General features: G+C 38.9%; 1 protein-coding gene across 1 annotated transcript in view; it reads right to left on the reverse strand.

The window, feature by feature from the left end:
- LOC113069715 (CUB and sushi domain-containing protein 1-like) overlaps positions 1–16,171 on the reverse strand; it is a 169,664-nt gene that overhangs the window by 76,045 nt on the left and 77,448 nt on the right. The window contains exon 24 of the mRNA XM_026242837.1: positions 363–479. Coding sequence (XP_026098622.1) covers positions 363–479 — 117 coding nt within the window. The remainder of the gene's footprint in view (positions 1–362; positions 480–16,171) is intronic.

Consider the following 16,171-nt stretch of genomic DNA (forward strand, 5'->3'; position numbering starts at 1 on the left):
TTATACTTGCAATACAACCTACTAATTAACTTTCCAGTACTATATTTGTGATGGCAATGTTACCTCATCTAATGTTCTTTTACAAATGAGAACAAAGTGAGGACGGAAAATTGAAAGATATCAGTTCCTATACTTAATAAATTGTTAATTAATTTACAATTCAGACAAAAACACCTTAAAAATAAACATTATTCAGTAATTAAAAATATTATTGTTAGCATTACAACTAAGGTTTCATTAAAGTTTACTAGTGATTTCTGAATTAACAGCTTTTTAGCCGTTTATACATTTTTTAGGTATATCCCACTCCAAGAAATCTCTAAACTGAACCGTGACCTTTTTAAGTAACTTTATTTACTCACCAAATTCTCCAGATACTGTGATGTAGTAGGAGCAGGTCTGGCCTGTTGTGTAGTTGAGAGGGTAATTTGGAGATAATACCACTCCCTCTGATCCAGTGTACTGCCCACCGCATGGTGCTGAAACGAGAGAAACAACCTTAAATGTTCATAATTTCATTTTAGTACTCTATTAGATATGTGATGACCAGTGAGGCTAAGGGAGTTCTTCACATATATATATATATATATATATATATATATATATATATATATGGACAGCAGGAAACTACAAGCAACGTCAATTTATTTTTCCCCCATTATGATTGGTCTGATCTAAAAAAAAAAAAAAAAATGACTGACTCTTGTGCTCTCAGCAGTCAATTTGTCACAGACTCTGTTTCCACATTATATGTGCTATAAAATATATTCTAATCCTCAAAGTCAATATTTGGTCAATAGAATTTAATTCCAAATCGTAATGGAATAGGGATGAAGTGTGCATACTGTAGATGTAGCAATTCACAACAAGTGAACAAGGATTCAGCAATTGCATACTACCATAGTAACGCACAAAGTTTGGCTAAAATAAACAATGATGAGTTAAATATATCAATAGTATGCAATAGATTAATATATATATATATATATATATATATATATATATATATATATATATATATATATATATATATATATATATATATATATATATATATATATATATATATATATATATATATGTACATATACAAATGTATATGAAGGTATGGTCAAATAAATAATATTTATATAAAGCTTGGCTAAAATACATTTAAATAAACTACATATAAACTATTAACATATATACATTAATGCCAAAAATTAAAATTCACATTTAATTCAATAGTACATATCAATCACATTTATAACTAAATTTAGGGGTTTATGTATGATAAATGACACAATTTATATTAACTGTAATACATACGAATAATAATAATACAACAGCATCAATAAAAAGATTTATTTCATATAATCAAAACTGGATTTATTAGATACATTTATAATGAAATATTCTCATGTATATTATTTTTATTTACATGATCATATTTTTATATTTGAAACTCCTAATCTGCATGACTCTATTGTTGCCTGTGTTTGATTGTAGGGCATTTCAGATTAATGAATTTTGCCAGGCAAAATTAACTTCAACAGATACTCCCTGCTTAGTGTGTAGGGAGCAAAAGTCACAATTGCAAGGCATACCTTATTTAAAAAGAATGCAGTGTTTAAATAACAGATTAGTGGAGTATTTACCAAAGGAAAAAAAAGAAGAAAGAAAAAGAAAGCAGTAAAAAGCAGTTTTGACTGATACTTTGAAACTGCTGTTTTAACAATAAATCACTGCACAACAAACGTAATTCACATCATAGACAGAACTAGCACTCCCTAATAACAACACAACAGTAATCACAATTCCGGCCAAGAAGGTGTAAGTATTGTGTGGACTTGTACAAGCTAATGACACTAGATCATTCTATCCAGCAGCAAGTTGTTCACTTAACTCCTAAACATTTATTGGAGCAAGAAAGTCAATAACAAGGTATTGGAAAATGTGCATACCTTTATACAGGCAGGGATAATTTGCTTAGGCTTGACATTGATTGCAAAAAAAAAAAGGTAGCGCTGCTAAAATGGCCTACAATTAACACATCATGCAAGCCATGTGGAAGGGCTATTGGAATTGCTATAGCCTCTGACAGGTATTTTAGTAAAACTGATTTGTAATTCAGGTCTGAGCACAAAGAAGGAGTATTGAGGAGGAGCAGCCAAAGAAAACTATAAATCATCTGTGTGTTGGTGCATTGGCGTGTGTTATCTCTTTATCAGGCCCATAATGGGTAGAGGCTAAACACTTAGGTGTTTGACTGTTCATGCCAGGAAAAACAAGCGAAAAACAACCACAAAGGTCACCAAGAGGATTACTGGCAGTGCCAAGTGTAAAACATTGAGGCTAAAAAGGTCAGTGAAGAGTATTTGTGGAGATATTAATCAGTGTCAGTGCTTCTGTCACACCTGGCCCATAGCGTATGACCTTGACCTTGTATGACCATGACCGATGGACCACCTGTGATAAGAAGTGTTGGGGAACTCTACTTTTAAAAGTTATTGTAAAAAATCTGAATTTATAGATAGTTGTGGTCAACAACAATGCTTGCTTGGCTGATTAAAAGAAGTGCTACCGACCCCTGTATCAGTTCTCTCTCTCTCTCTCTCTGTGTGTGTGTGTGTGTGTGTGTGTGTGTGTGTTTACAGTATATGTTACCTTAATTTTAACAGAGAAAGTCCACACCAAAATAAATTGGATTACTTAATTTTTTTAGATCCTGTACCCACTAAATTATTAAAAGAGTTGTTACCTTTTGCAAAAGAACAGTTTCTCAATATTATTAACTCTTCGGTTATCTTTTGGTCACACCCCAAAATCATTCAAGCAGGCGGGTATTAAGCTTCTTATTAAGAAACTACAACTAGACCCTAGTGAACTGGAAAATTACAGACCCATTTCAAATCTTCCGTTTATGCCAAAAAAAAAAAAAGAAAAATGTAAAAAGTTATGTCTGCTCAATAGTGCTCCTTCCTACCAAAAAAAAAAAAAAAGATCTCTTTGAAGATTTTCAGTCAGGTTTCAGGCCCACTATAGCACAGAAACTCATTTGAGTCATCTCAATTATCACCAGTAATTGTATGGAGTGCCACAAGGATTTGTCCTAGGTCCTCTGCTGTGTTCAGTATACATGTTGCCCCTTGGTAATATTATCAGAAAATAAGGGACTAATTTCCACTGTTATGCTGACGATACTCAACTGAATTGAGTAATAATTTGGTTTAATTATTTGCAGCACACCCATCCCAAGAGCCATTAAATGGGATGAACGACAAAAGAGCTTGAGGTTAGAGCTATGAAAGTTCTCTGTGTACCTAAACCCTGGCATTACCCAGCTTGCATTTGCCTTTATCTCAATGCCAATGAGTACGAGTGGTCTTCCAAAATTGCAGTCCACGCCACCTGTGATCTCTCTACTCCGTCTGTGTTTCTTTCATCCCTCAGGTCTCAGTAACAATGATCTTCAATTGAGATTCCTCACGCATCAGTCCCATGCTAAAGCCTCTGGGCTCTGGCATCCACAGGTCTGTTGCTTCATCTGCCTCACAATGCTTCTGTGAGCTTATGAAAAGCTGGTGTCAGAATGCAGCTGAGGCTCCCCGTTTTCTGCATATCAAACTCGCTCCTGTACCTTTGATCACATCACCTTCCCTTCACACTCACCATGAGAAGACTGTCTGGAGCTACATGCAAACACACACACACAATTGCACGTGATTGTGTGCAAGTGGGCATATGCAAATACACACACACAGTGCCTTTTGTTGGAAGATTTGCCTTTAGAAATCTGCAATTTCACACTGAGGTGGAAGGAAATTTCAGGTTTTTGGAAATATCTTTTTTTTTTCAGGCCTGACTGTCTGGAGTATCTTTCTTTATTTCTTTGTCTGTGTATATATACGACAGTCCGTGGTTAACTGAAAATTTTTGAAATCCCTTTTGCCCCATTTTTACATGCAAATAGCAAATTTACTAGACCACAGTAGAAGACTAATTAATTAGGTACAGGGATAAAATCACACATCGTACACGTCAACCACCTTCTTGTGGTGACAGCAGATGTCATAAGTCTCTCTGTAAAATGTATAGGATCACACTTTAGTTTGGGGACCAATTCTTACTATTAAATAGGACTTTTGTAATAAACTCCTAATATGCTGCTTATTAATAATTAGTAAGGTAGTGTTTAAGTTTATAGTGTAGGATTAAACAATCTAAAATATGGTCTTGCAGAATAAGTCATTAATTTGAGCTTTACAAGTATTAATAAACAGCCAATATGCCAGTAATATGCATGCTAACAAGCACCTAGTTCATATAAGATTTGATCCTTTAACTAAAGTGTTACCACATTTAATATTAACAGGACAAATACACAATTTTGGTATTCAAAACAAAGCAGCACTTCACTTCAAATCATAATCTGATTTTCAATCTGTTTATTGCATGTTAAAATTAAAAAAGGTGAATTGGTAGGTCCTCTTCATTTAAATATGTAACATTTGTTTAACATGTAAACTGATTGTTTAACAATGTAAACTGATGTCCATGTTTTCTAACAGTATTACAACCAACTCCGGTTCTTTTTTTTTTTTTTTTTTTTTTTTTAAGAAAATCTCATTTTGTGTTCCTTAAAATAAATAAATAAATATATAAATAAATATTTGGAACATTATGAAATTATGTTTATGAAATATTTTAAAATGTGTTTGAATAATTGGTCACAATTTAGTTTGAGGATCAATTCTCACTCTTAACTATTAACTATTTTGCCTCAAAGAAAAAAAGAAAAAGAAAAAAAAGAAAACCTAATATGCTGCTTATTAATCGTTAAAGGTAGTTATTAAGTTTAAGTATGGGGTAGGGTTAAGGGATCTAGAATATTGTCATGCAGAATAAGGGAATAATATGTGCTTTATAAGAACTAATGAACAACCAATAATATGCATGCTAATAAGCAACTAGTTAATAGTGAGAATTGGTCACTAAACTGTTACTGAATAATTTAGCAAATTTAGTTGCATATTCAGTGATTGATTTACAATTAAACATGGACGAGTGATTTGGATGACAGCAAATCGGATTAATGCAGCTCAAAATATCAGTGCAATGATGTTGAAGTATAAGACAACATCTCTGCAGAAGGACAGCAAAAAATATTTGAATCATAAAAGAGAGAATGATCAAAACCTGGTGGTAACCTATGTGCACTAGAATTTTCCCTATTTATTTTTGGATTCCCATCTTTTATCATTTTATGTTCTGTAACCACCCACTGAAAGCCCCAACTGCTAAACAAAGAACGCATGACATCAAAACAAGCATTAGCCTACATAAGAACAGGTCACTGCAGGATAACTGTATCTTCTCTAAGACAGCAGCTCATTAGCTGTTTTTAGCAGCGCTCTGTTGTGCCCAGACTACATGTGTGGCTAAATGTAGCAGCCCATGTGTTCCTGCCTCACATAAGCATGAAGACAACAGCTGTGGCTGCCACCTGACTAACCCGAACGTCCTTTGCAAATCTAAAGCTTGAACATAGCTGTGCAAAATCATGCATACATGAACAGGAGGCTTTGACAGATTAGAAGCAGCTGTGTATCTGTACAGCCTCTGAGAGGCGCCATCCCACCATGCTCCCAGCCCCCACACCCTCTCACTATTTACAGACAGGGAAGAGTCCTCATTCAACAGTACTGAGACAGTCTTTTAGTTACTATGGAAACGAATAAAAGATCTATTTGGGTGAGAGAACCAAAGAAAGAAAGGAAAATCCTTCATTATTTAAAGGGATCTCACCTCTTTCTAATGAGTTTTGTCTAAAAGCTTGAGGACATGGCTCTGGGCCACATCAGTATTCCAAACGATAGTTTGGAAATTACAAGCGTGTAAAAAAGAAAGCCAAGTGGTCATCGCCTGCTCAACAACTTGTCCAATGTATAGTCACACTATTTACTTGTTAATCTGTCACTAACAATATTAAAATCAATTTTCTCGCTTGGAAATGTCCATTCTGCAAGCAGTTAGTGTTAAAGAAGCAGAATTGTACTTGGGAAAGGCAGGGTTATTGGCTGTTAGTGGAGTTATTGGAGTGCTCTGATGAAACCCCATTAACCCTGCATGAGCCACCATTACATAAAACACTGTGCCATATCAGACAGCTGATGCCAGACGGATGTTTATGGAGTATCGCACATAGAAGCTGTTTCCATGTGAGCAATCTTAGGGAGAAAGAGCCTTAACATTCAAGCCGAGTCTTCCCAGTCCTGCTCATAGTGATCAGCATATCCGCCATAAGACTTTCAGTCAGAGGCACCAAAGAGCAGTGCACTCACAGGAAAGCATATGCTACAGTACAATTTTGGAGGAACGGTTGACTGAAAGTTGCTAAGGTGATCTGGGGTGTGTTTCCCAAAAGGATTGTTATCCAATTATGGTCACAAGCTCTGTTATTACCTGCATAGTTCAATGATGTTTACTATATTTGCATGTGCACCAATAATGCAATTATTTCAATTAATCAGATTGAGCACCTAATTGCAGTAAGATGTTTACATGACACAAGCAAACCTCTTCACTCCAGTTTACATGTGGTTTTGATTATTCTCATTATTTGCTAAGAGGTGTTTATTTTTAGGCAGCGGCTATTTGCACTATAAGTCTAAATAGCAATAGGAGCTATTTACACTTAGTGCAAATAGCTACATATTCAAGTTACACTTTGATACAATTTTATTACTTATTGCAAATAGTGGCAATTGGCTGCACCACATATTGTAGTTCATTGTAAAACAGTATAGAGTATTAACTTGTTGAGTGTAAATTGTAATTTAAATTCAAATTATTAAATAAATGCCACCTTACTGGGACAATAAAGCCCTCCCTACACCTATCCTAACCCTAAAAAAAAAGTTTGCCAAAAGGCAGATTCGAACCCAGGTTGATCGCGTCAAAATAAATATGTTACACGTTTTGCCATTTGCGATTTGGCGATTGCCAAATCGCATGTTGGTGGGTGGAGTTTGTGTAAATAGCTTCAACCAACAAGACGGGCTATTTGCGCTTAATGTAAATGTTTTTTTTTTTTTTTTGTCATTATGCACTTTCTTCACAACACACATACAGTACATTAGGCATGTTACTGGCCACAGTCCACTCACATGAAATGCAAAAAAAAAAAAAAGGACTACAGATGTACTTGAAGGTTATTTGGCACAGCGATGGACATCTCAATGTTGCAATCTCACACTGTTCTGTTAAAGTCAATGTATCTCTTTCTACACTGCACAATTTACATAATATTAACACTTTGTTATAATGACAGGATTCACAAGATTCCATAACTCAGCACTAAAAAAAACTTTGGCATTCTGAGTGGTGAGTGTATGCTTGAAATTAAACACCTCTGGTTCGCCATTGCATTTAAGAAATCAACAGATATGTCTGTGATTGGTTACATTGCTCAATGCTGCAAAACACATTGCAAATAAAACCTATGAAGCTCTCCTGATTGCAAAAATTAATATGCATTGGAGTGTTTGCTAATTCTGTTTCGCCAATATTATTATTATAATTTTATTTATTTATTTATTTATTTATTTATTTATTTATTTGAGAATGCTTAGCACCCTAACGCTACGGAGTTCATTCATGAAGTTGTGTGAACAACTCGTAGCATATGATTTTATCAGAGTACATGCACACTTTGGTCAGAGCTGTAATAATGAGATTTACATCCCTGTTTACTGCAATTAAAATTGTTTTAAACCACATATTTTAATACAATTATGCTTGTTATGATTATGAGCTTAATCTCATTATTGTGATCTAAGTATTGCAAATACACGAGGTAATGTTAAATTATGATTATGATGATTAAATCAAGATTGCCATACATACAGTATTGTTCAAAATAATAGCAGTACAATGTGACTAACCAGAATAATCAAGGTTTTTAGTATATTTTTTATTGCTACGTGGCAAACAAGTTACCAGTAGGTTCAGTAGATTGTCAGAAAACAAACAAGACCCAGCATTCATGATATGCACGCTCTTAAGGCTGTGCAGTTGAGCAATTAGTTGAAAGGGGTGTGTTCAAAAAAATAGCAGTGTCTACCTTTGACTGTACAAACTCAAAACTATTTTGTACAAACATTTTTTTTTTTTTTCTGGGATTTAGCAATCCTGTGAATCATTAAACTAATATTTAGTTGTATGACCACAGTTTTTTAAAACTGCTTGACATCTGTGTGGCATGGAGTCAACCAACTTGTGGCACCTCTCAGCTGTTATTCCACTCCATGATTCTTTAACAACATTCCACAATTCATTCACATTTCTTGGTTTTGCTTCAGAAACAGCATTTTTGATATCACCCCACAAGTTCTCAATTGGATTAAGGTCTGGAGATTGGGCTGGCCACTCCATATCATTAATTTTGTTGGTTTGGAACCAAGACTTTGCCCGTTTACTAGTGTGTTTTGGGTCATTGTCTTGTTGAAACAACCATTTCAAGGGCATGTCCTCTTCAGCATAGGGCAACATGACCTCTTCAAGTATTTTAACATATGCAAACTGATCCATGATCCCTGGTATGCGATAAATAGGCCCAACACCATAGTAGGAGAAACATGCCCATATCATGATGCTTGCACCTCCATGCTTCACTGTCTTCACTGTGTACTGTGGCTTGAATTCAGAGTTTGGGGGTCGTCTCACAAACTGCCTGTGGCCCTTGGACCCAAAAAGAACAATTTTACTCTCATCAGTCCACAAAATGTTCCTCCATTTCTCTTTAGGCCAGTTGATGTGTTCTTTGGCAAATTGTAACCTCTTCTGCACATGCCTTTTTTTTTAACAGAGGGACTTTGCGGGGGATTCTTGAAAATAGATTAGCTTCACACAGACGTCTTCTAACTGTCACAGTACTTACAGGTAACTCCAGACTGTCTTTGATCATCCTGGAGGTGATCATTGGCTGAGCCTTTGCCATTCTGGTTATTCTTCTATCCATTTTGATGGTTGTCTTCCGTTTTCTTCCACGTCTCTCTGGTTTTGCTCTCCATTTTAAGGCATTGGAGATCATTTTAGCTGAACAGCCTATCATTTTTTGCACCTCTTTATAGGTTTTCCCCTCTCTAATCAACTTTTTAATCAAAGTACGCTGTTCTTCTGAACAATGTCTTGAACGACCCATTTTCCTCAGCTTTCAAATGCTTGTTCAACAAGTGTTGGCTTCATCCTTAAATAGGGGCCACCTGATTCACACCTGTTTCTTCACAAAATTGATGACCTCAGTGACTGCATGCCACACTGCTATTTTTTTGAACACACCCCTTTCAACTAATTCAACTAATTGCCCAATTGCACAGCCTTAAGAGCGTGCATATCATGAATGCTGCGTCTCATTTGTTTTCTGAGAATCTACTGAACCTACTGGTAACTTGTTTGCCACGTAGCAATAAAAAAATATACGAAAAACCTTGATTATTCTGGTTAGTCACATTGTACTGCTATTATTTTGAACAATACTGTACTATTATATTTGCATTATGAGGGTGCATTTAAACACACTCATTATTTCAACAAACACTTTACAAACAACATCACAAACTTGTGTGGTTAGAACTACAGCTCTCGACCTGGGGTTGGAAGCATACCTTCTTTTTAATATGACATGGACTTAAACAGATCATTCTCTTTGACAAAACAAGCAAACTAGCATGCAGTACATTATATATCCTTCATTCTATGTGAATATATAGACATTTCATTCTATATATTTCAGCATGTCAACAATCACCTCTGTTTTTGAAGAGTGTGCATTGATGCTTAAGGGAACTCCAGAGTACGGCATAATAGGGAACCCGCGATGATGCAAACATCAAATAAAGCAAAACTATAGGGAACAGAATGCCTTCAGATTCTGAGTTTGTCAAGTTATACATGTTCCTGGATCAAAATCTTTTGATGATCCTTGATCACCGAATTGTCCAAAAGTATAGAATTAAACTAATTACTACCCCAAACCTAACCCTACCAATTAATTTATTCCTAAAATCAGTGGGGAATGAAAGCTGATTAACAAAGGTGTAGAAGCACCTAACTCTGATTGTAAATCTAAAACAGATGTTTCCTGAAAAGTTATATCTCAATTCTGATTGGTTTATTGGAATGTTGTTACAGGATCATGTTGTACTTGGTGAAATCACGCTCACCGCCTTCAGATGCCATGTTAATTACAGTAGCATAACTAAAAAAATATCTTGTGGCGAAAGCTGATGACTTAATGAACTGCATGTAGTGTATGGGAGTAAAGTGTGCAACAATTCAATACTGCATGTTAACATAATACATATGAATGACACTCTGTTGTTTGTGTAAATGAACTATAATAATGGACATTAATTGTGATCCCAAATCAGTAAATTAGCAGAAGTTATTACTCCACCGGCTGTTTATAACATCATTAATGGCAGGCTTACACTGTTAAACCACAGTGGTTTAAACAACAGAGGTGCAACCATATTACGTTGGATTCACGAAACAATTGTGACTAATGAATTTATCTCATAATGCATTATACAATGAAGCAATGAGTTACGTTGTTGTTGTACGAGAAATGCTCCCCCTAAATAGTTGCTTGGGTGTTGTGGGCAGTTGCTATGGAATTGCTAGATTAGGGTTACCATTTGATAAATTTAAACTATGTAATTATTGGTGATGATTGAATGATAACATGCTTTAAACTGTCAATAAAGTTTGAACAGATCTGACTATCACTCAGTTGGTCCAGTGAAACATTGTTTCAAATACATTTCAATTAACTTCACGGAGCCTATTCAGTCATGTAAATATGATAAACTGAATAAGATGCTTGTAGGTAAAAATGACATCTTCGGCCCTTTTCTAAACACAAAGTATAAAGTGCACGATGCAGGTGCACTCAGGGCGTGTCCAAATCCACTTTTTCTATTTTAACAATGGAAAAATGTTCCGTGTGCCGGGGCGCATTTTTGGAATGGGGTGTCCCTATTCTGTTAATGAGTAATGGGCGTATCTTTCAATACACCAATCAGAGTGAAGTTAAAGGACCCGTGCAGATCATCTACGGGACAAGCAGGAATCCACTAAAGCTCCGCGCGATGAGTCAGTTAATATATATGTGTATGTATTGGCATGATTGTTCAATTAATACGCCAATTTCATTCATCATTATAAGTAGTAATAGGCTGAATTGCAAATAGGTATCCTAATTCTAATACATGCAATGACTATCCATCATTAGATATTTATATTTATGTAGCTTACACAATAACATTCATTTACACTGATATACTTTTTGTTTTTAATATTTGGCATGTTTGTGTGATGCATCCCTGTGTGTAATAAGCAAAGTCAACTCGCTGTCACAGTGTCTGGGTTGTGTTCCCTGGGTGTCCACTAGGTGTCCTCAGTTCCCACGGTGTCTGTCATCTTATCACTTCCTGTTCCCTTATTTGGTCACCTTCCTCCTTGTTTTAGTTAATTGATTGTTCCCCACCTGTCTCCTGTTTCCCCATTATCCTTCAGTGTATTTATACCCGGTCTGTTTGAGTCTTTGTCACAGAGTCCTTGTCGTATGAATGTTACTTTCCAGAGTCTGCTCTTCACGTGTGTGTTTATATTTTTGGATTTTCTGTTTTTTGACCCTGCCTGGACTGTTTACTCTTTTGGATTGCCCCTCAATAAACCTGTTTACCTGCATTTGGATCTCTTCCGTGCTTCTTGTAACACCGTACGTGACAATTGTAATACCCTTCGACTCGAGGCTCACGTGGGAGGGACCAGAGCCGCCATCTCACCAGGGCAGAAGAAGAAAGCCAGCGCCACTGCCCATGATGGCTGCAGGTCCAGCGCCACAGCACAAGATGGCCGCCAACCCAGCGCCGCTGCGGTGCATGACCACTAACCCTGCACCACGAGGCAAGATGGAAGCCAGCCTCACCCCACAGTGCAAGATGGCTGCCAGCTCAGCACCAACGCCCAAGATGGCCGCTGACACCCTTCTCGATTACTTCGAGATGCTATCAACGATCCTAGAGGTTCCCAAGACGGTTCACGTCATGGCTGCTGAACCAGCGCCTCAGCACAAGATGGTCGCCAATCCAGCGCCACAGCACAAAATGGCCGCCAGCTTAGAGCTACAGCACAAGATGGCCGCCAGCCCAGCGCCACAGCACAAGATGGCCGACTCAATGCCTGAGTCTCCAGACAAGGGGCCACCAACTCACCATCAAAGAGGGCGGAGGAGGAGGAGACAGGCGTCTACCATTCCTCAAAGCCCGGAGGACGTTCCCGAGCAGCCCACTGTCGTCCTGGAGGACGTTCTCGAGCGGGCCGCTGCCGTCCAGGAGGACATTCCCAAGCAGGCCGCCGCCGTCCCAGAGGCGGTGACCGATGCTGTTCCGGAGGCGGAGGCGGTGCCCGATGCTTTTCCGGAGGCCAAGGCGGTGCCCGATGCCGAGGCGGTGCCCGATGCTGTTCCGGAGGCTGAGGCGGTGCCCGATGCAGTTCCGGAGGCCGAGGCAGTGCCCGATGCTGTTCCCTAGGCCGAGGCGGTGCCCGATGCTGTTCTGGAGGCCGAGGCGGTACCCGATGCTGAGTCATGTCAGGAGCCCATTGACTTTCCCGAGTCGAGTCAGGTGTTTGTGAACCCTGCAGAGTCGAGTCAGGTGTTTGTGAACCCTGCAGAGTCGAGTCAGGTGTTTGTGGACCCTCCAGAGTCGAGTCAGGGCCAGTCACCGATGACCCTCCAGAGTCAGGGCTAGTCACCGATGACCCTACAGAGTCAGGGCCAGTCACCGATGATCCTCCAGAGCCAGGGTCAGTCACTGATGACCTTCCAGAGTCAGGGCTAGTCACCGGGAACCTTTCAGAGACAAGGCGGGTCACCATTGAACTTCCAGAGTCAAGTCAAGTCAAGTCACTGGGTCGTCTGTTGCTCCGCCCTGGGGGACTCCGGCCTCAACCACAGGGGCGTACTTGTCTTCTGCTTTGCCCTGTTGGACTCAGGCATCAACCACAGCGGCATGGTGGTCTTCTGCTCCGCCCTGGGGGACTTCCGCTCTGACCACACGGATATGGTGGTCTTCTGCTCCGCCCTGGGGGGGCTTCATGTTATTGTTTGTTTTCTTGTTTTGTGTCTTCACTCCTATCCCTGTTCCCCTCGGTTAGTCTGGCCCTCCCTCCCTCCCCCTGAGTCTCCACCTGTCCTCCTTCCTCCTGGTCTCCCTGTGTTGTGTTAGATTCTGGTACCTGTTCCCCATGTTGTTCTTTTCTGTCCCTCCCCCTGAGACTCCACCTGTCCTCCTCCCTCCTGGTCTCCCTGTGTTGTGTTACATCCTGGTACCTGTTCCCCATGTTTTTCTTTTCTGGCCCTCCGTCCCTCCCCCTGAGCCTCCACCTGTCCGCCTCCCTCCTGGTCTCTGTGTTGTCTATCGTGGAGCGTCTGGAAGCCACTCCGTGGGGGGGGGGTTCTGTCACAGTGTCTGAGTTGTGTTCCCTGGGTGTCCACTAGGTGTCCTCCGTTCCCATGGTGTCTGTCATCTTATCACTTCCTGTTCCCTTATTTGGTCACCTTCCTCCTTGTTTTAGTTAATTGATTGTTCACCACCTGTCTCCTGTTTCCCCATTATCCTTCTGTGTATTTATACCCGGTCTGTTTGAGTCTTTGTCACGGAGTCCTTGTTGTATGAATGTTACTTTCCAGAGTCTGCTCTTCACGTGTGTTTTTGTTTGTGTTTATATTTTTGGATTTTCTGGTTTTTGACCCTGCCTGGACTGTTTAATCTTTTGGATTGCCCCTCAATAAACCTGTTTACCTGCATTTGGATCTCTCCCGTGCTTCTTGTAACACCGTACGTGACACTCGCACTGTGGACCCGCCCAGAGGCGCATTTTCTACCAACGCTCTCTCTAAATAACAAAAACATATTGCGCCATTGGCTTTATACTTTAGACCAGGTTTGAGTTGGTCTATGGTGCAGTCTATTTTAAGCTCCTTAAAATATCAATACACCAGCAATGCGTCTGAATTCACCTCTTTTTTAGACCAGCACGCCCATGGGTGCACAAATGGGTGCAAATGTATTTATTAATCAAATGACGTAGCGCTGGATGCGCAAATGCAAACGGCGCCGGACTGAAACTAGCAAACACACTTGCACTACGCCTTGAATCACTTTGCGCTGGGTGTATGATAGGGCCCCTTATGCCAAAATGAATTTCGGTGAGTACCCTCCTGAAAGCTAAAATAACGAATGGGACACTATATGGTTTCATGGACATGCGCACGTGAGCGCCGTAAGTTGCTAATATTCTAGACGATTACTTAGACATTTGCTGGCAAGCAACACCTACAGAGATATGCAGATGTATGTTAATGCATGATGTACACGTTAGGAAATTTGGGGCCCTATCATACACCCGGTGCAATGCGACGCAAGTGTGTTTGCTAGTTTCAGTCCGGTGCGATTTGCATTTTCCCTTCCAGCGCCACGTTGTTTAATTAGGAAATGTATTTGCGCCCATTTGTGCACCCATGGGCATGCTAATGTAAAAAGAGGTGTGTTCAGGAGCACTCCTGGTGCATTGCTATTTTAAGAAGCTGAAAATAGACTGTGCCATAGACCAACTCAAACCTGGTCTAAAGTCTAAAGTCAATGGCACGATATGCTTTTTTTATTTAAAGAGTATGTTGGTAGAAAATGCACCTCTGGGCGGGACCACAGTGCGCATTGACTTTGCTTATTACACACAGGGATGTGCATCACACAAACATGTCAAATATTAAAAACAAAAGGATTACAGTGTAAAATAATATTATTGTGTAGGCTACATAAATAACAATTTTATAATGGATAGTCATTGCATGTATTAGAATTAGATTACCTATTTGCAATTCAGCCTATTACTACTTATGATGAATGAAATTGCCAAATTAATTGAACAATCATGCCAATACACACAAATATATATTAACTGACTCATCGTGCCGAGCTTTGGTAGTTTCCTGCTTGTCCCGTAGATGATCTGCTTGTGTGCTTTAACTTTGCACATGAGCAGATCGATTTCTTCGCTTGAGAAGCGTTCAGCTTTTCCGCCAACAAATTCTGCCTTGTAAATAGCGATCCGCTCTGGTGGTAGCGCATCTCGCTCTTAAAGGGAATGGGAGATGACACTCTGGTTGGTTTATTGAACATTAAGCCCATTACTCATTATGAGAATAGGTACAACCCATTCCAAAAATGCGCCCAGGCACACCGTTTTTCCGTCGTCAAAATAGCAAAAGTGGATTTGGACACGCCCTGAGTGCACCTTCACCATGCAATTTACACTTTGCATTAAGATCATTAAAATAGGGCATTTGAAGTTTGAAGGGGTGTGTCTTTTCTAAATGGTTGTTAGGGTGTTCATGTTGGTTTACAGAATGTTGTTGTATGGTTGCTCTGTTGTTGCTAGGTTTGTGGCTGCTAGGGTGCTCTAGACAGTTGTTACTGCATTGCTAGATGTTTACAAGTGTGTTACTAAGGATGTTCTGGGTGGTTGCGATGGTATTTACAGAAGATTGTTGTATACAGTGATTTGCAGCGACTGGAGATCATTCATTTTCAATGAGTGAGAGAAATGGTTGCTGTTGCTCATTGAAAATAAGTGACTTTCCATCACTGCAGATCATTGTGTTAGGGGTTCCTGAGTGGTTTATACAATGTTGCTACATGGTTAAGCATGTTGTGTGTGTTAATGCCAGCTTGTTGTAAGATGAATTTATAACCAAAATAGCCATAATATTTAATAATCAAATATGCAAAGGGTTGCTGCAAACCTTACAGGTGTTTTTATCTCTTTGAACAAGAAGTGTTTTGTAGGTGTTGATTCTGCAAAAGAAAATTATTATTATTATTATTATTATTATTATTATTATTATTTATCTTCTGTGGTTTGCCTTACAGTTTTTTCTCATGATAACCACAAGATCATGGAAATCTTTTACAAACATTGCCATGTATTAAACTGCAATCCGTTTTGCTCTACTTTTATTATTTCTTCCTTTTTTTTCAGAGCCCCTGGCAGTTCATATATCACATGAATATGAATATTAGTGATTTCTTGGTTAAGGCTGATATGTTTATTGCTATAAAAA

Source organism: Carassius auratus, unplaced genomic scaffold (genome assembly GCF_003368295.1).
Source record: "Carassius auratus strain Wakin unplaced genomic scaffold, ASM336829v1 scaf_tig00002331, whole genome shotgun sequence".
In the NCBI taxonomy this organism is placed as follows: Eukaryota; Metazoa; Chordata; class Actinopteri; order Cypriniformes; family Cyprinidae; genus Carassius; species Carassius auratus.